General features: G+C 39.7%; 3 protein-coding genes and 1 long non-coding RNA gene across 5 annotated transcripts in view; 2 read left to right on the top strand and 2 right to left on the bottom strand.

The window, feature by feature from the left end:
- Positions 1 to 9,107, top strand: part of LOC121859433 — a 17,037-nt gene extending 7,930 nt beyond the window's left edge. Inside the window, exons 2-4 of one of the 2 annotated variants that reach the window (XM_042356232.1) lie at positions 7,727 to 7,911; positions 8,050 to 8,165; positions 8,420 to 9,107. In XM_042356232.1, coding sequence (XP_042212166.1) covers positions 7,727 to 7,911; positions 8,050 to 8,165; positions 8,420 to 8,495 — 377 coding nt within the window. In that variant the 3' untranslated portion in view covers positions 8,496 to 9,107. The remainder of the gene's footprint in view (positions 1 to 7,726; positions 7,912 to 8,049; positions 8,166 to 8,419) is intronic. The other variant, XM_042356233.1, reaches the window with a different exon arrangement.
- A 2,268-nt stretch (positions 9,108 to 11,375) lies between these two features.
- Positions 11,376 to 14,571, bottom strand: LOC121859587 (putative protein TPRXL). Its single transcript, XM_042356524.1, has 5 exons — positions 14,284 to 14,571; positions 13,859 to 13,956; positions 13,262 to 13,453; positions 12,761 to 12,856; positions 11,376 to 12,115 (listed from the first exon to the last, which is right to left on the bottom strand). Exons 1-5 carry the CDS (start codon positions 14,466 to 14,468, stop codon positions 11,376 to 11,378), a joined length of 1,311 nt encoding a protein of 436 aa, XP_042212458.1. The 5' UTR covers positions 14,469 to 14,571.
- A 1,383-nt stretch (positions 14,572 to 15,954) lies between these two features.
- On the bottom strand, positions 15,955 to 20,028 carry LOC121859586. The gene is made up of 5 exons (XM_042356523.1): positions 19,907 to 20,028; positions 18,975 to 19,038; positions 18,159 to 18,286; positions 16,710 to 17,043; positions 15,955 to 16,134 (listed from the first exon to the last, which is right to left on the bottom strand). The coding sequence occupies exons 1-5, from the start codon at positions 19,942 to 19,944 to the stop codon at positions 15,955 to 15,957; spliced, it is 744 nt and encodes a 247-aa protein (XP_042212457.1). The 5' UTR covers positions 19,945 to 20,028.
- Positions 20,029 to 23,138: 3,110 nt separating this feature from the next.
- On the top strand, positions 23,139 to 25,675 carry LOC121859432. Its single transcript, XR_006087641.1, has 3 exons — positions 23,139 to 23,396; positions 23,645 to 23,770; positions 24,966 to 25,675. It is a non-coding gene; the product is annotated as an uncharacterized LOC121859432 (long non-coding RNA).
- The last annotated feature ends 1,252 nt before the right edge of the window (positions 25,676 to 26,927 follow it).

Genomic DNA, 26,927 nt, shown 5'->3' with positions numbered 1-26,927 from the left:
TATTACTTATTCAAATGACTTGCAAAATTAATTACAATGTTCTAAAAGCCATTTGAACTAGTAATAATACAGATATCAAATTTTGGTTAACAGATCCTTAAGCAGCATATTCAGGAGTACCTTTACTGAGATTTTGAACAAAATCTATTTTTTGGCCAAAAATCCTGTAAGGGGTAAGCCTTACAATTTTTGGCATTTCGTCCAATAAATAGATTTTGATCAAAACCGCAGTATAGGTACTCCTGAACATGCTGATTAAGGATCTGTTAACCAAAATTTGAAATATGGATTATTGCTTGTTCAAATGATTTTTAAAATATTTTAATTACTTTTGCAATGCTAATTACTCGCCACTTATGGGTTTTCGAGGTCATTTCTTGGTGCTTGTGTATTATTCAGGATGTACTTAAATAGTTAGGCACATTAAATTTTAATTCAGAGAGAAAATGTATTTTTGGCCAAAAATCCTGTAAGGGGTAAACCTTACAATTTTTGGCATTTCGTCCAAAATTAGATTTTGCTGAAAATCGCAGTATGGGTACTCCTGAACATGCTGATTAAGGATCTGTCAACCAAAATTTGATATGTTGATTATAACTTGTTCAAATGGCTTTTAGAAAATGTTCAAATGATTTTTAGAATATTTTAATTACTTTTGCAATGCTAATTACTCGCCACTTATGGGTTTTCGAGGTCATTTCTTGGTGCTTGCGTACTATTCTGGGTGTATTTAAGAAGGTAGGCACATTAAATTTTAGTTCTGAGAATAAAAGTATTTTAGGCCAAAAATCCTGTAAGGGGTAAACCTTACAATTTTTGGCATTTCGTCCAAAAATTAGATTCTTTGCTGAAAATCGCAGTATAGGTACTCCCGAATGTGCTGCTTAAGCGATCTGTTAACCAAAATTTGATATCTTGATTATAACTTGTTCAAATGAAGCTTTTTAGAAAATGTTCAAAATGATTTTAGAACATTTTAATTACTTTTGCAATGCTAATTACTCGCCACTTATGGGTTTTCGAGGTCATTTCTTGGTGCTTGTGTATTATTCAGGATGTACTTAAATAGTTAGGCACATTAAATTTTAGTTCAGAGAGAAAATGTATTTTTGGCCAAAAATCCTGTAAGGGGTAAACCTTACAATTTTTGGCATTTCATCCAAAATTTGATTTTGCTGAAAATCGCAGTATGGGTACTCCTGAACATGCTGATTAAGGATCTGTCAACCAAAATTTGATATGTTGATTATAACTTGTTCAAATGTCTTTTAGAAAATGTTCAAATGATTTTTAGAATATTTTAATTACTTTTGCAATGCTAATTACTCGCCACTTATGGGTTTTCGAGGTCATTTCTTGGTGCTTGCGTATTATTCTGGGTGTATTTAAGAAGGTAGGCATACGCAAATTTTAGTTCTGAGAATAAAAGTATTTTAGGCCAAAAATCCTGTAAGGGGTAAGCCTTACAATTTTTGGCATTTCGTCCAAAATTAGATTTTGCTGATAATCGCAGTATAGGTACTCCTGAACATGCTGATTAAGGATCTGTTAACCAAAATTTGATATCTGCAATATTACTTATTCAAATGACTTGCAAAATTAATTACAATGTTCTAAAAGCCATTTGAACTAGTAATAATACAGATATCAAATTTTGGTTAACAGATCCTTAAGCAGCATATTCAGGAGTACCTTTCCTGAGATTTTGAACAAAATCTATTTTTTGGCCAAAAATCCTGTAAGGGGTAAGCCTTACAATTTTTGGCATTTCGTCCACTAAATAGATTTTGATCAAAATCGCAGTATAGGTACTCCTGAACATGCTGATTAAGGATCTGTTAACCAAAATTTGATATCTGCAATATTACTTATTCAAATGACTTGCAAAATTAATTACAATTTTCTAAAAGCCATTTGAACTAGTAATAATACAGATATCAAATTTTGGTTAACAGATCCTTAAGCAGCATATTCAGGAGTACCTTTCCTGAGATTTTGAACAAAATCTATTTTTTGGCCAAAAATCCTGTAAGGGGTAAGCCTTACAATTTTTGGCATTTCGTCCAATAAATAGATTTTGATCAAAATCGCAGTATAGGTACTCCTGAACATGCTGATTAAGGATCTGTTAACCAAAATTTGATATATGGATTATTGCTTGTTCAAATGATTTTTAGAATATTTTAATTACTTTTGCAATGCTAATTACTCGCCACTTATGGGTTTTCGAGGTCATTTCTTGGTGCTTGTGTATTATTCAGGATGTACTTAAATAGTTAGGCACATTAAATTTTAGTTCAAAGAGAAAATGTATTTTTGGCCAAAAATCCTGTAAGGGGTAAACCTTACAATTTTTGGCATTTCGTCCAAAATTAGATTTTGCTGAAAATCGCAGTATGGGTACTCATGAACATGCTGATTAAGGATCTGTCAACCAAAATTTGATATGTTGATTATAACTTGTTCAAATGGCTTTTAGAAAATGTTCAAATGATTTTTAGAATATTTTAATTACTTTTGTGCTACAATTACCTCGCCACTTATGGGTTTTCGAGGTCATTTGTGCTTGCGTATTATTCCTGTGTATTTAAGACAGTAGGCATTAAATTTCAGTTCTGAGAATAAAAGTATTTCAGGCCAAAAATCCCGTGTGTAAGCCTTACCCTTAGTATTTCGTCCAAAAATTAGATTTGCTGAAAACGTATAGGTACTCCTGAACATGCTGATTAAGGATCTGTTAACCAAAATTTGAAATATGGATTATTGCTTGTTCAAATGATTTTTAAAATATTTTAATTACTTTTGCAATGCTAATTACTCGCCACTTATGGGTTTTCGAGGTCATTTCTTGGTGCTTGTGTATTATTCTGGATGTACTTAAAGAGCTAGGCACATGAAATTCTTAGTTCAGAAAATGTATTTTTGGCCAAAAATCCTGTAAGGGGTAAACCTTACAATTTTTGGCATTTCGTCCAAAATTTGATTTTGCTGAAAATCGCAGTATGGGTACTCCTGAACATGCTGATTAAGGATCTGTCAACCAAAATTTGATATGTTGATTATAACTTGTTCAAATGGCTTTTAGAAATTTTCAAATGATTTTTAGAATATTTTAATTACTTTTGCAATGCTAATTACTCGCCACTTATGGGTTTTCGAGGTCATTTCTTGGTGCTTGCGTATTATTCTGGGTGTATTTAAGAAGGTAGGCACATTAAATTTTAGTTCTGAGAATAAAAGTATTTTAGGCCAAAAATCCTGTTAGGGGTAAACCTTACAATTTTTGGCATTTCGTCCAAAATTAGATTTTGCTGAAAATCGCAGTATAGGTACTCCTGAATATGCTGATTAAGGATCTGTTAACCAAAAATTGATATCTGCATTTTTACTTATTCAAATGAGTTGCAAATGTAATTAAAATTTTCTAAAAGCCATTTGAACAAATTCTAAAAGCCATTTGAACAAGTAATATTCCAGATATCAAATTTTGGTCAACAGGTCCTTAATCAGCATGTTCAGGAGTACCTATACTGAGATTTTGAACAAAATCGATCTTTTGGCCAAAAATCCTGTAAGGCTTAAGCCTTACGATTTTTGTCATTTTCGGCCAAAAAATAGATTTTGCTCAAAATCACAGTATAGGTACTCTTGAACATGCTGATTAAGGATCTATTAACCAAAATTTGATATTTGCATTATTACTTATTCAAATGACTTGCAAAAGTAATTAAGATTTTCTAAAAGCCATTTGAACAAGTAATATTCCAGATATCAAATTTTGGTCAACTGTTTAATATATTCAAAATACTCTAATTTTAGACAAAAACTCCTATTTTACCAAAAAATCCTGTAAGGGGTAAGCCTTACAATTTTTGGCATTTCGTCCAACAAATAGATTTTGATCAAAATCGCAGTATAGGTACTCCTGAACATGCTGATTAAGGATCTGTTAACCAAAATTTGATATATGGATTATTGCTTGTTCAAATGATTTTTAGAATATTTTAATTACTTTTGCAATGCTAATTACTCGCCACTTATGGGTTTTCGAGGTCATTTCTTGGTGCTTGTGTATTATTCAGGATGTACTTAAATAGTTAGGCACATTAAATTTTAGTTCAGAGAGAAAATGTATTTTTGGCCAAAAATCCTGTAAGGGGTAAACCTTACAATTTTTGGCATTTCGTCCAAAATTAGATTTTGCTGAAAATCGCAGTATGGGTACTCCTGAACATGCTGATTAAGGATCTGTCAACCAAAATTTGATATGTTGATTATAACTTATTCAAATGGCTTTTAGAAAATGTTCAAATGATTTTTAGAATATTTTAATTACTTTTGCAATGCTAATTACTCGCCACTTATGGGTTTTCGAGGTCATTTCTTGGTGCTTGCGTATTATTCTGGGTGTATTTAAGAAGGTAGGCACATTAAAATTTAGTTCTGAGAATAAAAGTATTTTAGGCCAAAAATCCTGTAAGGGGTAAGCCTTACAATTTTTGGCATTTCGTCCAAAATTAGATTTTGCTGAAAATCGCAGTATAGGTACTCCTGAACATGCTGATTAAGGATCTGTTAACCAAAATTTGATATCTGCAATATTACTTATTCAAATGACTTGCAAAATTAATTACAATTTTCTAAAAGCCATTTGAACAAGTAATAATCCAGATATCAAATTTTGGTTAACAGATCCTTAAACAGTGTATTCAGGAGTACCTTTCCTGAGATTTTGACCAAAATCTATTTTGTGGCCAAAAACCCTGTAAGGGGTAAGCCTTACAATTTTTGGCATTTCGGCCGAAAATAGATTTTGATCAAAATCGCAGTATAGGTACTACTGAACATGCTGATTAAGGATCTGTTAACCAAAATTTGATATATGGATTATTGCTTGTTCAAATGATTTTTAGATTATTTTAATTACTTCTGCAATGCTAATTACTCGCCACTTATGGGTTTTCGAGGTCATTTCTTGGTGCTTGTGTATTATTCTGGATGTAATTAAATAGTTTGGCACATTAAATTTTAGTTCAGAGAGAAAAAGTATTTTTGGCCAAAAATTCTTTAAGGCATAAGACTTACAATTTTTGTCATTTTCGGCCAAAAAATGGATTTTGTTCAAAATTTCAGTATAGGTACTCCTGAATGTGCTGCTTAAGGATCTGTTAACCAAAATTTGATATCTTGATTATAACTTGTTCAAATGGCTTTTAGAAAATGTTCAAATGATTTTTAGAATATTTTAATTACTTTTGCAATGCTAATTACTCGCCACTTATGGGTTTTCGAGGTCATTTCTTGGTGCTTGCGTATTATTCTGGGTGTATTTAAGAAGGTAGGCACATTAAATTTTAGTTCTGAGAGAAAAAGTATTTTAGGCCAAAAATTCTGTAAGGGGTAAGCCTTACAATTTTTGGCATTTCGTCCAAAATTAGATTTTGCTCAAAATCGCAGTATAGGTACTCCTGAACATGCTGATTAAGGATCTGTTAACGAAAATTTGATATCTGCAATATTACTTATTCAAATGACTTGCAAATTAATTACAATTTTCTAAAAGCCATTTGAACAAGTAATAATCCAGATATCAAATTTTGGTTAACAGATCCTTAAGCAGCACATTCAGGAGTACCTATACTGAGATTTTGAACAAAATCCATTTTTTGGCCGAAATTGACAAAAATTGTAAGCCTTATGCCTTAAAGGATTTTTGGCCAGAAATACGTTTTCTCTCTGAACTAAAATTTAATGTGCCTAACTATTTAAGTACATGCAGAATAGTACACAAGCACCATGAAATGACCTCGAAAACCCATAAGTGGCGAGTAATTAGCATTGTAAAAGTAATTAAAATATTCTAAAAATCATTTGAACAAGCAATAATCCATATATCAAATTTTAGTTGACAGATCCTTAATCAGCATGTTCAGGAGTACCTATACTGCGATTTTGAACAAAATCTATTTTTTGGCCGAAAATGCAAAAATTTGTAAGCCTTACCCCTAATGGGATTTTTGGCTAAAAATACTTTTTCTCTCAGAACTAAAATGTATTGTGCCTTACTACTTAAATACATCGAGAATAATACACAAGCACCAAAAAGTGACATTGAAAACCCATAAGTGGCGAGTAATTAGCATTGCAAAAGTAAATACAATTTTCTAAAAGCCATTTGAACAAGTAATAATCCAGATATAAAATTTTGGTTCACAGAGCCTTAATCAGCATGTTCAGGAGTACCTATACTGAAATTTTGAACAAAATCTATTTTTTGGCCGAAAATGCAAAAATTTGTAAGCCTTACCCCTAATGGGATTTTTGGCCAAAATACTTTTTCTCTCAGAACTAAAATTTAATGTGCCTAACTACTTAAATACATCCAGAATAATACACAAGCACCAAAAAGGAACCTTGAAAACCCATAAGTGGCGAGTAATTAGCATTGCAAAAGTAATTAACATTTTCTAAAAGCCATTTGAACACGTAATAATAATCCAGATATAAAATTTGTGTTGACATAGCCTTAATCAGCATGTTCAGGAGTACCTATACTGAGATTTTGAACCAAATCTATTTTTGGCCGAGAATGTCAAAAAAATTTTGCCTTACACCTTTGTAATTTTTCGACCAAAATATTCTTTTCTCTCAGAATTGAAATTAAAGCAGTTTAACTAATAAAGTATTTATAGAATAACACATTAACACTGAAATCGCACTTTGGAAACCCATTGTTGGGACCACCGCCCCTGAGCGGGCTTCCGTGGGGCATTGCTGCCTCTACGGAGAGTCTCTGGGGGTGCCGCTGCTCCTGGGAGGTCCCTTGGGGGCGACTCCGCCCCTGGGAGGTCCATTGGGGGCGCCTCCGACCCTGTGAGGGTCCCTAGGGGCGCCGTGGCCAATGGGAGTTCCCCTGGGGATGGTACCATTCCTAAGGAGGAGGGTCCCTGGGGGCAGCTGCCTGCCTGCCTGCCTTACATCTATACACACACACGCACACATATATATATATATATATATATATATATATATATATATATATATATATATATACACACACACACTAGCAGAAACGCCGCCCTCCGGGCGGCTCATTCGCTAGGCCACGGTAGGACACCACCCTCCAGGATGTTCCACATTGTGTCACTGTTCAGTCCCCAAAACTTTTTCTTCCATCAATAGTTCATTAACGGTGTATGTACGTTCCACCATGTTTTTTACTACAACGGTACAGCAAAGTACATATTTTTAGCTTTAAACTCTTATTTTCTTATTGTGTAATCATCACTACATATAACACCACCCATCATCACTACATATAACAACATTCATCATCACTACATATAACACCATCCATCATCACTACATATAACACCACCCATCATTACTACATATAGCACCACCCATCATCACTACATATAACACCACCCATCATTACTACATATAACATCCATCATCACTACATATAACACCATCCATCATCACTACATATAACACCATCCATCATCACTACATATAACACCACCCATCATCACTACATATAACATCATCCAGCATCACAAAAACACACACACACACAGACATACTTCTTTGTGATATATATATATATATATATATATATATATATATATATATATATATATATATATATATATATATATATATATATATATATATATATTGTGTCTTCTCTGTCTATCTATATATCTATTTTCTACCATCCTAGGAGGCGATTCAGGACAAAAATCGTCTGAGGAGGAGCTGGTGGAGATAGATGAACAAGAGGAGATGGTGGAGGAGCCGCTCCTCGTGGTGGAGGAAGAGTTGGTGATGGTGCGGGAGGCGGTGATGGAGAGGATCAGGAGAGACAAGGACGACTCGACCCGTCTCTCTGTTAAGGAGACTTTTGTGGTAGGTGGCGTGTTCTCTCTCTTTCTCTTTATACATGTCTGTCTATCTATAATTATCTCTGTCTTTCTATCTCACTTACTCTTTCTCTCTCTCTCTCTCTCTCTCTCTCTCTCGTAGTACAGGTATTGTGTCCCACAGGTACATCAGAGTGCCACGGGCCGGGTGGTGTTGGTGGGGGTGCTGGGGTCATGCCTTGGGCTTCTGGCTGGATTTCTTCTGGCTCTCCTCCTGGGTTGCTGCTACGTCCGGTGTAGGTGAGGAGAGGGAGAGAAAGAGGGGGGCTGGTGAATGAGAGAGAGGGGGATGATTAACATTTTACTTGGTTTAACTAACTCTAATTTAATTTAATCTAATCTAAATTAAACTAACCAAAATTAAAGCTGCTCTACTATTCATTCAACATAACATATCCTAACCCAAGCACTCATAACCTAACATAACTTTATCTAACATAACCTTAACTACCCTAATTTAAACATGACCTAACCTAACCCAACTTCACCCACAGCCGCGGAAGAGCTCTCGAATTTAACAAGAAGCACAACACCTACCAGAGCGCTGACGTCATAGACGGGGCCGTATGACGTCATTAGTGTCACCATGGCGACCCTCCCCTCACACTCATCTTTAGTTCAGCCCCGTCAAGCCCACCCTCACCAGCTACCAAGTTTATTATGATATTCTGAGGTGCTATATTACCTATGATGTCTTGATCGGTGTTAGTGCCGATACGTATGCCGATATTGGTGTTTTGTGGCCTTGAGTTTGTGGTTGATTTACGACTGACCGTTCGTACTCATTTGTATACTAATTTACATATATATTTACACACTTACGTATAACCACATGATTGGCACTTACATTTGTGTACTATTTTCTGTATAATATTTATAGACCGTAAATTTCCATACTAACTTCCTAGTGGTCATTCACACTCGTACATACACTAATTTACCAATGAACATACTGCACTGTTCTCTGGCCGTTTAATCAAATTCCTTTAACTTCTTAACAATCACATTTTCTTTCATAAAACAAAAACAAAGGTAAATTCTTCTAATTCACAAAGGTCTAGTGAGTGTATCGCCAGGCGTTCGAGGTAGCTTACCTGTAAATAAGCTGGGGTGTCTAATCTTCAGGTGAAATAAACTTGTACCTAAGCTAACATAATGTGAAATAATAAAGTAAACACCAAGTCGAGTTTTATCAGTGTGTGTGCTTGCGTGTGTGTGTGTGTGTGAGTGCGCGTGTGCGTGCGTGTGCTTGTGTGTGCAATGTTTGTATAAAAATAATTTTATTTATGATTCCTAGCATATAGTTATATACAGTACTGTGTAAGTGTATGCATACAGTATACTGTATATAAATTAACTATGTAATAATGTACCGCACAAAAAACTACAGTATATCTCTACCTAATCCTACAGTCCTCTTCAGCTTTACCAACCAACAAGAAGCTTTAAAAAAAATTGTTCTTCAGATTGTTATCGTGGCTGTCTGCTATCAATGATATCGTAATATTTTATCAATGAACAAAAAAACTGGTGGTCTCCTGATATACAGAATTAATCAAGTTTATTGACGTAATTAATTATATTGTATTCATGTTTGTACTTAAATGTCGTACGTAAATGAAGGAGTTATCGTAGATGTGATTATTATTACTATTACTACTTAAATTACTGCTAGATGTATGTTGTTTTAAACCAATAGTATCATATTAATATCTTTAAACCTATTTACCCATTAGTAAACCAATAGTATTCTGTGTAATTATTATCTGGCATAAATAAAATGTTCAGAGCGTGAAATAAATTTGAACCAATAAGCTCTTTTCTTTCCCTTGACGTCACGGACTCAGTGACGTCAGGTAAATTATGTGAACCTTTTCCCGGGTAGAGCGGTGACAGAGAAAGGGAGGAGAGGGGATGGTGAGAGAGAGAGAGAGAGGAGGGGTGGTGAGAGGGAGGAAGGGAGGGAGGGGAAGGGAGGGAGGGGAGGGGAGGGGGAAGGGAAAGGAGAGACAGGGATGGGCGTAAGGGGGGAGAGATGAGAGGCCAGACACAGCTCTATGGTCGAGACAAGATGAACAGTTCTAAGGAATGAATCACAATTACCAGATGGTAGATAAATAAACGTCTTTTGTTATTTTTTTTATATAAAACCAACAAAATCTCTCTTTACATTAAGTTAAAAGTCATAAGACAATAAAAAAGACAGGAAATCATTAAGAAAATCCACCTTACATACTCTCCCTTGATTCGGGACAATAAGATAATTTAGTTAATTGCGTCTCGTGTTTATATTCTACAAGATTAGTGAGTAATATTTATAAACTCTTACATACTTACTACTTACCTAATCCCCCCATACATCAAGTACAGTGCTTCTACATACATGATGCCAATATCCAAACACTACCTTATTAGGAAATCGACAATATATCACTAATGTAAAATCTATACGAATTCAGTGTTATATTGTGGATACACCGTAAATATAAAAAATAATAAATCCGTGTTATATTGTGGAGTATTATTTCACAAGCTGTATCAACATAAAACTAAAAGTCAAAGTTTCAATTGTTTTTTGCCATGAGATGAGGAACCACAGGAAACTTTTTCAATGTGAAGTGTATAGACACATTAGTTTCAGTACCTTGGTTAATGTAAACATCACACGGCGGAGTAGAGACTGAGCAAGTGCTGTGTTGCTTCCATCAGCCAACACAGACGAGGAATAACAATAGTGTACACAACCCGGAGTTATTTGTGGAGTTGTATGTTGTATAAATAATAGTTGAAACGTCTCACTTTAATACAACACCGCCATATCCCGTCAGTTATTCAGGGTTAAGCATACAAATTCCAGTCTCGTGTATGCTAGTGTTTATATATCAGTAACTACCTGTTGGAGTGTGTACTCTTGAAGATTCCAGCTCATAACTTCCAGTAGCAACTAGCCATCAATAGGCAGCTTTATTTAGTACGTGAGCTAGCTAGTCCCTTCCTTAATTCTGATCATTCAAACTAGGGCTTATTACGGGAAAGATAATCTGGTCGAGAAGGCATCATCTTGAGGTGTTCGTCTTCCTGGGATGGAGGTTGTGGAGACGATGGAGGTGATGGCTGATGTGAGACGCCCGAGTCAGCACCAGAAGGGGTTTGTGGAGACGATGGCTGATGTGAGACGCCCGAGTCAGCACCAGAAGGGGGTTGTGGAGACGATGGCTGATGTGAGACGCCCGAGTCAGCGCCAGGAGGAGGTTGTGGAGACGATGGAGGTGATGGCTGATGTGAGACGCCCGAGTCAGCACCAGAAGGGGGTTGTGGAGACGATGGCTGATGTGAGACGCCCGAGTCAGCGCCAGGAGGAGGTTGTGGAGACGATGGAGGTGATGGCTGATGTGATGTGAGTCAGCACCAGAAGGGGTTGTGGAGACGATGGCTGATGAGACGCCCGAGTCAGCGCCAGAAGAGGTTGGAGACGATGGAGGTGATGGCTGATGTGTCCCAGTCAGCACCAGGAGGGGTTTGTGGAGACGATGGCTGGTGTGAGACGCCCGAGTCAGCACCAGAAGGGGGTTGTGGAGACGATGGCTGGTGTGAGACGCCCGAGTCAGCACCAGAAGGGGGTTGTGGAGACGATGGCTGATGTGAGACGCCCGAGTCAGCACCATAAGGCTTGCTAGAGGGGCCTAAGACCTTCGTCGATTCCATCAACTTTTTCAAATCACTGACAACGTTTAATTTATCTGAGACATGAGAGATAGAGTGATCATAAGATTTCGTTGACAACTCTACCATAGCGCCGCCTGGGACAGGAGACTTCCTCTCGCTTATGGCGGGGGAGGAAGAGACAGAAGTTGTCCTGGCTGGAGTGGAGGAGGAGGAAACGGAAGGTTCTATCCAGGCTGAAGTGGAGGAGGAGGAGACGGACGGTTCTATCCCGGGTGGAGTGGAAGAGGAGGAGGAGACAGAAGGTTCTATCGCGGCCGGAGTGGAAGAGGAGGAGGAGACAGAAGGTTCTATCCCGGCTGAAGTGGAGGAGGAGGAGACAGAAGGTTCTATCGCGGCTGGAGTGGGAGAGGAGGAGAAGGAGAGAGAAGATACAGTCGTGGCTGGGGTGGAGGAGGAGACGGAAGGCCCCGTGCTGGCTGGCGTGGAAGAGGAAGAGGAAGAGGCGGCGGAAGATTTCGTCCCCACTGCAATGGAAGGATAGAAGGAAGACTAACCCAATGTAAATAACAAAAATATTGCAAATAATAATAATCAATAATAGCCATAAGTGATATAGTCTACAGTCGAGAGCACGAAATTAAAAGACCGAAATCAATCGCTATTTTAGTATTTATTTATATGTCTGTGTATACGTCTAGTCTAGTTTATAGGATCAATATTTAGTCAAACATTAAGGGTATCAGTTCATAGCCATAGCCATTTAGGACCACTTAAATATTAGAGACCCGGGTTTATTTCAACCTAACCTAACCAGAATTGTAACTTTTTTCTGACTTTTTCCTTATAACTTTTGTTTTTCCATTCACCCGTAAAACCACTCCCTCCTGTGGCTTCAAAACTCCAACAGTCTTGACCTATTGACTTTTATCTCCACCAGGTCAGGTCATTCAAGGAGCCATTGTCATGACCCAACAAGAAGTGGCAGTCATCCTTCACAACTATCATAATAAAACCTCTATTTAACGAATTATACAGAGAGGAAAGTCTTTAAAAAAACAAGTAAAAAAAAAAAAATAATATTCCATTAATTAAAACGGGATTAAATTTATCAATCCAGAATGTGAAACTAAAAACAGAAGTTAAAAATGATAACCCGAGCAATCACCTACCAGTTGTTTCCATGACCATCTCAGACACGGTATCCATAATAACTCTACTGACATGTGGGAGAGGGTCGACAGGTTCCTTGTTCTTGAGTGCTGGTACTGTAGGGGAGGAGAAGGTAGGAAAGACAGGAGATAAGTCTATTTGGTGTTACTTGGTATGTACAGTCAACTACTCAAATCCATTCCCCTCTCTTCCTGAAATCCGAAGCCAGAGATTCATGATTCGGTGAACTCGAAGCAGGAGATTGATACATTCTCCATAAATGCTTCGGATTCATGAGTCTAAATTTCGTGATTCAGGAGAAGCGACAGGACTTTAGTGGGTGACTGTACAAATCTTACGACACTTCAAACCCCCTCCACCAAGACCACTTAAAATATCCATCACAGCACATAAAATCCCCCCTCTCCCTCCATCTTGACCACTTAAGCCCCCTCACCAAACCCAAGCCCCCCCCCCTCTCCATCTCAACCCCTTAAACTCCCTGTACAAAGACCACCTACTCTCTAGGGCGAGGACAGTGGCCGCAGTGACCACCAGCAGGATCAGCGCTGATACTACGAAGCACCAGGCTATGCGCTTCTGTTTACGGAGGGTCTTCTCAAGGGCCCTTATGTCTTCAGGAGTGGTTGGCCGGGACGAGGTATTCCTCCCGCCAGACCAAGGTGTCCAAGGAAGCGGCGAAGAAATTGTGGCTGTGAAAAGAAGGTAGAGTGGGTATTGAGAAGAGGAGCAGGTGGAGGGGTAGAGAGGGGGTGGTGGAGGGGTAGAGAGGGGGTGGTGGAGGGGTAGAGAGGGAGGGGGTGGTGTAGAGACGAAGATAAAGAGGATGTTGGGGGTAGATGAAGGGAGATAGGAGGTGGATAGAAAATGGGAAGGAGGACATACAAGGAAAGGGGACATACAAGGAAAGGGGACATACAAGGGAAAGGGGGACATACAAGGAAGGACATACAAGGAAGGGACATACAAGGGGGACATACAAGGAAGGGGGAAGGGGGACATACATACAAGGAAGGGGGACATACAAGGGAAGGGGGACATACAAGGGAAGGGGGACATACAAGGGAAGGGGGACATACAAGGGAAGAGGAACATACCTGAGAACGGGGAGTTGGAAAAGTTGATCGAGTATTGAGTGGCGCTGGTCTCGTCAGGAGGGTAGTTGAGGGTCCCCACTGCCTCCTCTAAGCTCTGGCTGGCCCATCACACGCCATCAACGCCAATATATAAAGGCCAAAATAAATACACGAAAAAAAATCACGAAAACAAAAAGCAAATCATTGTCATCCCTGTGAGATACGTCAGTGGTGGCTTGTTACAACTACTACGTATTACTTGTCTTTTTTTATATACTTAATGCTTATAACTGTTGTTGTTCAAGTATGTTTGTCTCGTGTGTGTGTGTTTTGTGTCAACAGTTCCTGGGATTAAGTCAGATTCTCAAGATATGAAAGGTCAAGACAAACAAAGCCTCTGCGACTACACTTAAGAGCTTGAGATGTGCTTAATATTTCCTCCTCACCTGGCATCAGAACCCCGACATGATATAAACTGGGATGAACTATCTTCAGCGGAGCCTTGACCTAACATGGGCTGGTGTGGTCTGAGATCGAAGCCTTGACCTAACATGGTGCGGTCTGATTTGGTGTCTGAGCCTCGATCTGACGCGTTCTCGAAGTTGAGGGCGAGGGGGCGAACGAAGGGCATGAACTGTGGGCTAGAGTTAATGCTCGCCTCCTGTGAATACCTGAGGACGATACGATTCTCTGGTCAAGCTGTGTTAAAGAGGCCAAATGGTCACAGATGATCACAGTCACAGAAGCTCGAATAATCAGAAAAGCTCAGTCAGAAAGGTCACACAGTCAGAAATGGTCAGTCACAGGAACTCAGTCAGAGGTCAAATTAAAAAAAAAAAAGTCGTCCGGAAAAGATCACGGAGCCACAAATGTCAGAGCAATCACACACTCAGAATGGCAGAAATATACACTAAAAGCTCAAGGTCATTATACTGTACACGCTGCTAACACAACATCAATAGTGACCCTTTCCTCGTGGCAGTCATTAACAGCCTCACCCCACCCTGCAATCACCTTTCTATCTCTCCCTTATTTCCTTCTCTCTTCCTTTCATCCCCTAATTTACTGAACTCTCTCTCTCTCATTTCCTTCTCTCCCTTCCATCCTTTCCTCCTTCCATATACTGACCCACCCCTCTCTCCACCTCACTCCACCAACACACCCACCTCTCTCTCCACCTCACTCCACCAACACACCCACCTCTCTCTCCACCCCTCTCTCCACCTCACTCCAACACACCCACCTCTCACTCCACCAACACACCCACCTCTCTCCCTCTATCACTCGGTGCTCCTCGTTGCCAGTGGTGGTGTTCGTCAGGGGAGATGGTCGCTGCTGGTTCCGCTGCGGTTCACTCTGGCCATCAACACTGCGATTCACCAAATAAATCTCACTCGGGTCTTGTTGATTTGGCTTCTCAGAGTCAAATGTTATAGTGCTGTGGTGTTAAGGTGACTCCAGGAAAATTGAAATTCTTTATATATGAACAAATTTAAATTACAAGGACTATTTGTTATTTACTTGTTTATTACTGAACATAAACGTACGAGGGAGGTTTAGTCAATACGTGAAATACTAAATAATCTTGAAAAAAATTAAGAAAATAATAATGTGTTTTTTCCTCCATCATCATCATCCACAGCTTAACTTCACTCCCTACACCGTTCACAATGACATCAAATTCCCTATCCACCTCCACTCCACTCTAATCCACCCCAATTCCCTACAACCACCCTATTCCCTTTATCCATCCCACTCCCTATCCACCACACCCCATTCCCTATATCCACCCCATTCCCTATCCACCCACTCCCCATCCATCCCATTCCCTATCCACCTCCACTCCCTTCTTATCCACTCCCTTTATCCATCCCATTTCCGCCCTAATCCAGCCCAGGTAGTGTAGATGAGTGCTGGAGACTCACCTGTGGTCGAAGTAGGCAGGTGTGAAGAAAGGTTGATCAGGAAATGGCGCACTTTGTGACTCATCGTTGCCTTCGTTGTCGGTCGCTCCTGTCGGGGGAGGTAACGGGGGCAGTGTAGGAGGTTACTATCTACCCCAATTCACCCTAATCTCACTCAACTCACCCTAATCTCTCCCCTCTCCCACCCCACCGTCAGGCACTCAGGTACTCACTCAGAAGGTGTCTTGGTGAACCCCCAGCAGAGATCACCTTAATGGCAGGATGTTTGCTAGTGTTCCTCGGGGTGCCGTTAACTCTGGACCCTGGGGAGTGGAAGGTTGATGTCTTCTGCTGCTGCTGTTGTTGTTCCTCCTCCTCCTCCTTCGGGGTGCTCTGGGGGCGGAGGGGTGAGGTGAGGTGGTGAAGAATAAGGTGTTGTGAGAGAGAGAGAGAGACACACGAGCAGAAGACAGACAGACAGACTAATGGCAGATTGAGAGAAGCAGACATCATACAGAGAGAGAAAAATAGAGACAAAGAAAGAGAAAGATTAACTGAAAAGATCATCCATAAAGGAGAGAGACTGAGGCATTCTCTTCACTGCTTCATGGAGTCGAAAGGAAGGAAGGGAGGGATGGAGTTTTCGGTGTTTAGTTCTACCACTTATCATTGGGTAAAAAAGGAAGGGAAGGAAGTTTTCGGTGTTCAGTTCTACCGTCTAAGGGAAAGGAAATGGTTAAAGCAACACTCACAGGTGATGGGTAAATGAGGTCTATGTTTAGAGAATTGTATGAGTAATAAATAATCTTATCATGACCTCCATCCTCCCCTCCTACAGGATAATGGGTACAGTCCCTTTACTTATTTAATGGAGATACACCGAAACGTAAGTCAATGGCTTACCTACATTGCATAACACCAAAACTGTAAAGACACCTTCCCTTCAACAGTCTTCTATCCTCTCTCACCTTCAAATTCCCATGGAAGTGATTGATCGTCGAGGGAGTAACGTAGTAGGTGAATGGAGATCCGGGGCTGCGTTGTGATCCTACTGCAGACTTTGACCCGTGATTCTGAGGGGACCTAGAGCGGGTTAAGTTCGATTTAGCTGTTGTGAAGGAGTCCTCATTACTACTTCTATTGGTCGGGGTTACTGATCCACGGCTAACGTCTAGTAGTGGTACCCCCAAGTCCTTCTCAGGTGTCCCCGGGGCGGTGGTGGTGGTGGCACGGGGGTCATCGCTCTGGTTACCTTCGGGGTTCTGGGGTCTCTGGCTCCTGGGGGTGTCAGGTGGGTCCCAACTGTACAGTACGAGACAGAAGCGATGATACTGATAACATACAGGTGTGTGTGTGTGGAGGACATGGTACTAGGGGGGACAACATGGCACTAAGGAGGACAGCATGGCACTAGGGAGGACAGCATGGCACTAGGGAGGACAGCATGGCACTAGGGAGGACAGCATGGCACTAGGGAGGACAGCATGGCACTAGGGACAGCATGGCACTAGGGAGGACAACATGGCACTAGGGAGGACAACATGGCACTAGGGAGGACATGGGGGAGGACATGGCACTAGGGGAGGACAACATGGCACTAGGACAACATGGCACTAGGGAGGACAACATGGCACTAGGGGGGGGGTGGCACTACACACAACAATATGGCAACATGGCACTAGGGAGGACAACATGGCATTAGGGGAGGACAACATGGCACTAGGGGAGGCAGCATGGCACTAGGGGATAACATGGCACTAGGGAGACAACATGGCACTAGGAGGGGCATGGCACTAGGGAGGACAACATGGCACTAGGGGAGGACAACATGGCACTAGGGAGGATAACATGGCACTAGGGAGGATAACATGGCACTAGGGAGGACATGGCACATGGCATGGCACTAGGGAGGGCAGCATGGCACTAGGGAGGATAACATGGCACTAGGGAGGATAACATGGCACTAGGGAGGACAGCATGGCACTAGGGAGGATAACATGGCACTAGGGAGGATAACATGGCACTAGGGGATCAACATGCCGCTCCAGATGACATTATGGCACCCGAGGCATTAGCAGGACACCTCAGAGAATAATATGGCACCCCAGAAGTATAAAGCCAATAGATCATATGGCACCCAAGAGGATAACATGGCATCCTCAGAGATTATAGTAACCCTTAAGGACAGCATGGCACATCGTATAGTGATCAAGCCACTTACAGAGGATAATATGGCACACCCTACAATAATCATGGCACTCCCAAAGAACAACATGGCACCACAGAGGATAATATGGCACACCCTACAATAATCATGGCACTCCCAAAGAACAACATGGCACCACAGAGGACAATATAACACACCCTAGAGTGATCATGACACGCAGAGGACAGCAAGACTCAAGGCCATAACGCACCTTACATAGGAGGTACCGTTGGGTCCTGATTGGTCGGCTTGCTGGGTGAGCACCTCCGAGGGCTGGATGATGTAGCTGCTGGCAGAGCCTTGTCGACTCTGCTTCTTCCGCATATACTCTTGTACCACCTACGGGAGTCACACACAAAGAAGGCCATCAATTAAGACTGGCCATTCTATTCGATGATTCTTGTAGCGAAAAGCGTAGCGATATATTTCTTTATTCGGAGGAGCTAATAATGTAAGTGTTTAAATAGGGTGAAATAACTAGGAAAAAAGAAAGTATAGTTAGTAGGAAGTGAAAATTTATATCTTAACTACCAAATTTAATAAAAAAAATTATTCGAATATGAAATAATAAGTTTACTGGATATTAACAATTATAATTTATAGTATAGGAGAATTCAAATTAGAGCCTAATTTGCCCAGATCCTTCATAAACACGTAAAGACAAAAATATTACGACGAGGAAGAGATGTTAAGTATTATTATCGAACTACTGTATTGGGACAAAGAAATGGGCTTTACCACACTTAAAGTTTCAAAGTAAAGTAATGTAAAGTAAAGCTGTATATGGTCACCATAGTTCCAGAATCTTTTTTTTTATTTATTTTTTGACGGGAAGCTCATTAATATTTTGTTTTAATCCACAGAATGCAAATCTGGTGTCTGGGCAACGTAAAATAAATGCTTTGAATTAACTTCCTGCAAACAAGACAGAGGAGGAACCTAACCTAACCTAACTTCTGTTTAGGGTAATACAAATCGTCCACAGTCTTAATCACTTACGTTACATGAGACCCAAGACGGAACTCACCTCACTGTAGCGACGGTCTGTGCTCCTGGACACCGGCAGCGCCTTAGTCGTAGGAATTTCATGACTGCAAACACAAGGATGGCGTGAATGTTCGACGGTCGATAGTTACTCAGCTACATCCTAGATTAAGTTACTGGCTGGATAATCTATCGTATAGCTAATAGGTTTATTAAGATATGTCATTATTCAGTTATGTTACAAATATACAAGTACATCATCACTATTAATGGTGTAAATAACGGCTAATACCAGAAGTTGTTTGTTGATTTTCTTTATTTTTGCTTTACTTATTGTTTTGATTATTTTAAATATATTAAAAGATACGACAACTTTCTATTATGATTTTAAGTAGTTTATTTTTTTACTCTATCCCGCTTCACAATTCTCCCCCCGGCGCCATTTTTGTTGTTTATCTTACTGAATCCCTCTTCAAGAGACGTTTCCTAAATGATTGTGAACGCTTCCACGAATTCCTTCTATGGATATATTAGGTCAGGTTCTATTAGGTTCTATGCATTGTCGTTTCCATTTTTGTGTTTAATATCATATTAGTGAGTAGAAAAAATTCATCCAATTCGGACAATTCCTTCTGGTGGTAGCCGTTATCTAGGCCCTAATGGATGATCCAAGTTAAGTAGTGTGTTTACATCTGAGTAAAGTCTATTGTCAACTACGAACACCTTGTAAACGAGATTATTACTGCAGGTAAGAGCTACACACACACCTTAACAACGTCTTCACACATCCAACAGGTAGGCTTCACATCAAATAAACAGATATTATCAATTTTCTAATCATCAACACCAAAAATAATCTAAGACACTGGTGAACATTATAACACTGAAACACTAATTCCCGGTGACAATAACAGCATTAACGTGTATGTCGTAATAACTCCGCAATAAACACAGATTAACACTCATTTAACATACCTTTCTTTCGCAGATTTCGGTACCTCGACGTTGGACATTGTAGCATTAACTTGACGCTTAATAAATGTGTAACTCCTGTTTCTGCTACACCCACGGCGCTCTTCAGAGACACGTCCACCTTCCCTCACTTCACTCGGACAAAAGAATAAATGGATACTAAACAGAGGCAACGATCAAAACTGTTCCGAAATAGCGACCAAAACAGTACAGGAACAAGAACGAGCTATAAGTTGAGACATTTCGAACCTAAGTCAAACTTCACGGTGCAGTAATTCATTTGTAGAAGTGTTCATGATACCACAATAATCGTTAAGCATTATGAAACTCCATCAAATTGATCTAATACATAACAAACTACTGTACACTGTAAACACACCAATTTGTTTATAGTATTTGTAGCTGAAAATATAAGTATCCATGAACTTTGCTTTTCGGTGTATCGGTGAATATGAAACAATGAATCTTTACATGAACACAGTTTCCTGCATAGCGCAAAGAGGAATTCTGGGTAAAGACTAAATACAGACTCTGTACTAATGAGACTAACAGGAGAGTATTCTTGACATTAATACTGTTCCATGCTTATAAACCTCCTCTAAATGATACTCTTCTGTGCGTAATTATGCAGCATAACGATATGGATTACAGTCTTATAATTCACGTGACGCCATTGTTCTTGTAAAGTTATCAACACAATCAGTAAGATAAGATCACTGGGGCAATCACAAACAACAACGCCATCACCGCGCTGTGTTCACCTCTCCGAGCAAGTGCAGCCATGAAGGTGTTATTACCTTTAGTGTTATTAATATGTGTGGCTTACGGGGTGGTACAGGGAGACAACATCACAGGTAAGCTTCTGTCATGAGTGTATGGAGGTAAGTGCTGTCATGTGCTGGCGTAGAGGAAGATTTCGTCACTGGTTCGGAAGATTTCGTCACTAGTTCGGAGTGTGTTAAGTTTAGCGCCTTGAATTTCATAGCGAGTAACATGTCTAAATTGGATGACATATATTGAATAAATGTAGAACCTTTAATGCCTCTGTAACCGAATATAATTCTCAGATTGTGTGGCTGAATATCTTGGCTGTGAGGGTAGATTAATATTAAATTGAAAGCGTTATAATAGGCTGTTAGATACGATACGCCATCTATGGGGAAGAATTTAAGTACTATATACTGTAATAGTGCTGGGTCGTGGAGCAGAATGTACTGTAATATCATCTAATGACTTCAGATCACAAGAGTCTCCTCCCGAGGTAACGGTGGGAGGAGATTCTTCAGCTGAAACTGGAAATAATTACATTAAAACATTTTGCTACACAATGCTAAGTGAATACTGGCGGTAATGATGACCATACTACGTAAATGCCTTGATAAATAGACCACATATAAATGTATCTTATTGTATTCTATTGTCTAGTAATTTTTAGGGAAAAGTTACGACATTATAGTTTGTTGGGAACTATACCATGTTGGTTGTATTTTTGTAACAATAATCGAAGTATGTAAAGTCTGGCTACATGAAATTCCAAGTGTTGGATGTCTGAACGGCTGTGGTGTAAGTGCTCTCATAATCAACCTGTGTCAGCTATTCCACCAAGTGAAAATAATCATAATCTAATCAAAATGAAAAAAAAAACAAATAAGCTAAGCTGGTCTCGCCTCCTCTCTCATAAATTACGGTGCTAGTCAGTATTATAACCCGGGTACAGTAGAATAATTTGGAGGGTAAAGATACGCTTCACTGAGGGGTGATGTCAACATGTACTGTACTTTCAGTGTTTTGTGGATCAGGAAGACCTAGAAAAATATTTACAGGTGGTTGTTACAGGACATAAACAAAAGTTGATTAATTATCTTGTGGTTCGTTGGCTTGACTACCTAGCAAGAGTAGTTACTAAATTATAACTGAGTAGGTTAAGAGGGGCGCATGCGTCAGAGGAACGAGTGGGATCCGCGTGTGGCGCTCAGTTGTGATTATCAATGGATAAGGTTATCTTTCTTTATCTAAATGTTAGTGGAAACCTAGAGTCACGTCTCGCATGACAGCCACTTGTAAATACTTTTTTAAGTGAGCTCAACTAGACTTATATACCACGTCGACGCTCCCAAATGTATTCAGTACCTGGAGAGTATATACGAGGCTTCTAATTACTCATTCCTCAAATTATTCCTATGATTACTTTTCTTTGTTTTCCCACACTGAGACAGATTTTATTCATAATATTACTAAATCTGAATCAAAATGGTGCCATTCTAATGAAAATAGATCCTGTCTCATCATAATTACCCCTTTCTATCATACAACAGAAAGGAGATGTTTTCATTTCTTTCTCTTGTTTCATCAGTTAACAAGATCTCTCTTCCCCAGGTCCCAATGCGGAAGTAACATCAGCGGACGAGCCCTCCCAGCAACAAACCCTCACTAAGAAACTGAAAGAGCTGAGACAGACAAAAATTAAGGCTAAAAAAAATGACCAACCAGAGAGCGGAGATGAGCCCGTACATACACCACCTTTAGCAGGGGTTAAGGTCAAGCCCGAGGTAACGAAGGATGAACCTGAATCTCCTGCTGTATCAGATACTGTTGAACCTGAAGCAGAATCACCATCTGCTGAAGAACCTGAAACCCCAGAGGCTACCGAAAGGCCAATTCCAAAGCCAACGCCAAAGGCTACCGAAAAGCCAACTCCAAAACCAACTCCAAACTTAACGCCAAAGGCTACCGAAAAGCCAATGCCAAAGGCCACCAAAAAGCCAACTCCAAAGCCAACTCCAAAGGCTACCGAAAAGCCAACTCCAAAGGCTACCGAAAAGCCAATGCCAAAGGCCACCAAAAAGCCAACTCCAAAGGCTACCGAAAAGCCAACTCCAAAGGCTACCGAAAAGCCAACTCCAAAGGCTACCGAAAAGCCAACTCCAAAGCCAACGCCAAAGGCTACCGAAAAGCCAACCCCAAAGGCAACGCCAAAACCAACTCCAAAGCCAACGCCAAAGGCAACGCCAAAACCAACACCAAAGGCAACGCCAAAACCAACTCCAAAGCCAACGCCAAAACCAACACCAAAGGCAACCCCAAAGGCAACGCCAAACCCAACTCCAAAGCCAACGCCAAAACCAACTCCAAAGCCAACCCCAAAGGCAACGCCAAAACCAACTCCAAAGCCAACGCCAAAACCAACACCAAAGGCAACCCCAAAGGCAACGCCAAAACCAACTCCAAAGCCAACGCCAAAACCAACTCCAAAGCCAACCCCAAAGGCAACGCCAAAACCAACTCCAAAGCCAACGCCAAAACCAACCCCAAAAGCCACTCAGAAACCAACTCCCAAAAAGCTAGAACCGGCAAAACAACCTCTGCCTCCCGGTGCAATATTTCACGCACACAACAGGAAACCTGAAGCTACCGTAGCTACGCTGACGAAGGCTGTAACAGAGAGCAAGCAGAACCAACACCTCGACACTGTTCAGAATCAATTCCCAGCGAGGTAGAACTTTTCTTCGTTAGCTCTTATCTGCTTATTGTTTTATATAGTAATAAATAATGATCAAAGCCGTGTGTGTGTGTGGTTGTTTGTGTACAATGCAAATATACACACATTCTCTTGTTCCTGGCAATAAATTCTTATAGGTTATTATCATTATTTAAGGGTGACTTGTCTAATTACTTCCCGTGATTTTCTTTCTGGACGAGAACGCCATAAATAGCCTAGTAACTTCTCTCTTTATATTACAGGGCTGCCAACATACACTCAGGCGGGAATTCTCTGTCGACCCACACCAAGGTTATCCTCGTATCGTTGTCCATCATCACTATTGCTCTCACCGTCACCGTTATTGGCGTCTGGTTCAGGAGAATAAAGTAATTATTTCAGTTGTTGGAAGAGATTTCACCTTAAGTTAATAATAATAATAATAATAATAATAATAATAATAATAATAATAAACTAGTTAACGTTAATCTGAACTCAATTTCTCAGGAATTTAGCAAAGTGACATTAAACAAAGTAACCTAGCATAGAATAACTTAGCTTAAATTAACCTAAACTAATTTAACTTAACTTAAAGTATTCTAAAGTGATTTAACATTGGCTAACCTTCAGTGCCCTAAACTGCATTTTAACCTAACTAAACGAAATACGAACTAATATAATCTAGCCAATCCTAAAGTCCACAGTCGTCCACTCTCAACGTTCTTAGGCAGTTTTTACCAAGCCTCCATCCCAGACTCTGCCTTCCCCTGGTCCTCCTACCCTTAACTTTGTCCATTAGTGGATGAGTGGAACAAGTTACCAAACATCATCATTAACTCTAACACGCTGGGTAGCTTCAAATATAGGTTGGACGTATATATGAGCAATAGGGGTTGGGTGTAAACGGGACTGCCCAGTATGGGCCAATACGCCCGATGCAGTTTCCTCCATTCTTATGTCCTTATTAATATTTCTGTTATTATCCCCTCATCCCTAATTATATGATCAAAGTATCTAATTACGTTTTCTGTACACTTCAAGTATTTCTCTAGCTTTCCTGTTAATGTAACTTATTTTTAGCATTCGCCTATAACACCACCTGTCCCCTTTTATTAAGTCTTTTAGTTTACTCAATGCTGTTTTTGCTTGACCTATTCTTGTTATGATTAATTTCACACATCTACCATCCCAGTTGATGTTATTTCCTAAATACACACAATTTTCCACTTGTTTTAGTTCCCCGTTGCCTACCATAATTTTTATTTTAGGATTTATTTATCATCTAACCATACTCTAACCTCACCTAACCATACTCTAACCTCATCTAACCATAACTCTAACCTCACCTAACCATACTCTAACCTCACCTAACCATAACTCTAACCTCATCTAACCATAACTCTAACCTCACCTAACCATACTCTAACCTCACCTAACCTTACCCCTAATCTCTCCTAACCTTATCCCTGTATCCCCTAACCTTACCCTAATCTTCCTTATCCTTACCTTAAACTCATCTTTGTGTCTGTATTACTCTGGCTAAAGTATAAATAAGAATGTCTCAATATGTGTCTGTACCGGCAGCCTGTACACCGCGCGGTACGGGAGACACACACTGCTGGAGGAGAACGACGAAGAATTTGGCGTCTTCAACCGACTCACTTACAACTCATATGATGACAACTCCTACGAGTCATGGAAGAATCACACCTACTGAACCCCCGGGCATGTTTACCAAGTCTGACATCATAATAGCACCATAGATATTTACGTCATATGGAAAGATTTGGTTAGGTTGCAGGAGTAGCCAGAGTTATTACTTCACAATGCAGTACGCGACTTGGCCAATCAGATTGAAGTATTTGTTTATGTTAATGAGTGAAGCTTCTTTTAATTGTTCATGGCTTTGGAAGGTTCATACCCGCCATATACAAGTGAAGAAAGTCAAACAGATAACTCGACCAGTGATACCAACTTCCAAAATTCATAAAGTGAAGCATTTTATTTATTCAGATGTCGACAAATATTAGGAAAGAAGCAAAAATCCAAAATGCCTAACTACAGACAAGATATATCACCATAGTCTTAGATTTTATCATCAGAAAGTGTTTCAAACATACACTTTCAACATCAATAGTAAAACAAGATTAATTTACAAAGTACTGTACATAAAAACACAGAGAAAAAAGTCTTCCAAGTCACTACGCACTAAGGCTATACGTTTAAGTGTTGATATGTGAACTAGTTAAGTAAGTAATGTTAATTTGTATCTACAGTATATGTATTTTTCGTCAGTTTTCTACATCACTATCCAGTAAATGAGATGCACAAGTTTATCCCCAAAATATACAAATGTACAGAACATAACCAATATAAAACTGTATCAAGTCTCAGTTACAAAGGTAACAGGATACTCAGGACAGCAACAAATGGAAATTACAAATACTCAATACCGGAAATATGTGAACCAAAATATACGCGAAGACTATTTATCCGTGATGTAAACAAAAGATGTGGTATGAACTTGGTTTTGAGAAATATGAATGTGGGACAGTGTAGAAAAGTATTAAAACCGTTTGGCAATGAAAAAAAGATAATGGGAAATTTAAAAACATCTAATATACTATAGGACTAGCCGTCTGTCTGTCTGTTCTGGGCAACCGAAACGGCACAATCATTTTTCATCAAACTTGGTGGAAAAATCGCAAAAAAATCGTAGATTGGAACAAACCTGGTCCCATGTCGATGGTTTCTTTAGGAAGGCATTAATTAACCATTTTATTTCCGATGGAAAACGATGCAAGTCTACGGACTTGGCGCACCCTCATTCGCTGTACGCTGTCACGAGCGTTATAACTTTCACAAGGGCACGTAGGGCCCGCGATCACTTGTCTTATTCTATACACAACCCCACGTTCACATCCAAGACAGAATGGTAAAAAAAATTAATTTGATGAAACTGTATCCTAACTACAATGTAAAAAAAGGATAACTATTAGAAATTCATATAAAATTGAAGGTGTTATAAATAATAAATAATGGAGAATTGGTGTGGCTGACTGCTTTCCGAGCGAGTCACTTCTGGAGTTCAAAATTGGTACAAAACTGTTTGGGGGGAACTTTTGTGTGTTTGTGTAAATAGGACGTTTAGAGGGTGTGTGTGTGTGTGTGTGTGTACCTTTTAATCTTTATGTGGGATGGGGAGACTAACCTAATCTAACCAAACCCACCTAAGTTTTTTGCATGTTAAAGTTGAATGATTTGAAGCTGATATGGCAAGGATTTTTGGTCCCATAAACACCTTCTAAACTTTTTTATAAAATTTCCGAGACAGTATCGTACCCAATCAGAATGCTCTGCAAGCTTTGAAATAAACCAAAGCGACTTCACTGCTTGAGGTTTGCACGACTTATAAGTTGTCATTTTATATAGTGTACACAATACAACCGAATACAAATATCTATACCTGTACAGCTTATGCAACTTCATGCAGTACATTAGTTAGTGTTTTAAATTTTACTGAATTTTTTCCGTTTTTTAGTCATC

Source organism: Homarus americanus, unplaced genomic scaffold, assembly GCF_018991925.1.
Source record: "Homarus americanus isolate GMGI-L3 unplaced genomic scaffold, GMGI_Hamer_2.0 scaffold7626, whole genome shotgun sequence".
NCBI classification, from domain to species: domain Eukaryota; kingdom Metazoa; phylum Arthropoda; class Malacostraca; order Decapoda; family Nephropidae; genus Homarus; species Homarus americanus.
The sequence above is the reverse complement of the archived record's forward strand: the minus strand, read 5'-3'. Positions and strand labels throughout refer to the sequence as shown.

What these genes read in the sequence shown, in the direction of transcription:
- LOC121859587 (XM_042356524.1), bottom strand. Translation starts at nt 14,468, where the DNA reads ATGCCCTTCGTTCGCCCCCTCGCCCTCAACTTCGAGAACGCGTCAGAT. An exon ending in TGTCGGGGTTCTGATGCCAG is followed by an intron (nt 13,957 to 14,283) that starts GTGAGGAGGAAA and finishes GTGATGGGCCAG; the next exon opens with CCAGAGCTTAGAGGAGGCAG. An exon ending in GATGGTCATGGAAACAACTG is followed by an intron (nt 12,116 to 12,760) that starts GTAGGTGATTGC and finishes CTTCCATTGCAG; the next exon opens with TGGGGACGAAATCTTCCGCC.
- LOC121859586 (XM_042356523.1), bottom strand. Translation starts at nt 19,944, where the DNA reads ATGTCCAACGTCGAGGTACCGAAATCTGCGAAAGAAAG. An exon ending in AACGGTACCTCCTATGTAAG is followed by an intron (nt 17,044 to 18,158) that starts GTGCGTTATGGC and finishes CGTACTGTACAG; the next exon opens with TTGGGACCCACCTGACACCC. An exon ending in ACTTCCATGGGAATTTGAAG is followed by an intron (nt 16,135 to 16,709) that starts GTGAGAGAGGAT and finishes CTCCGCCCCCAG; the next exon opens with AGCACCCCGAAGGAGGAGGA.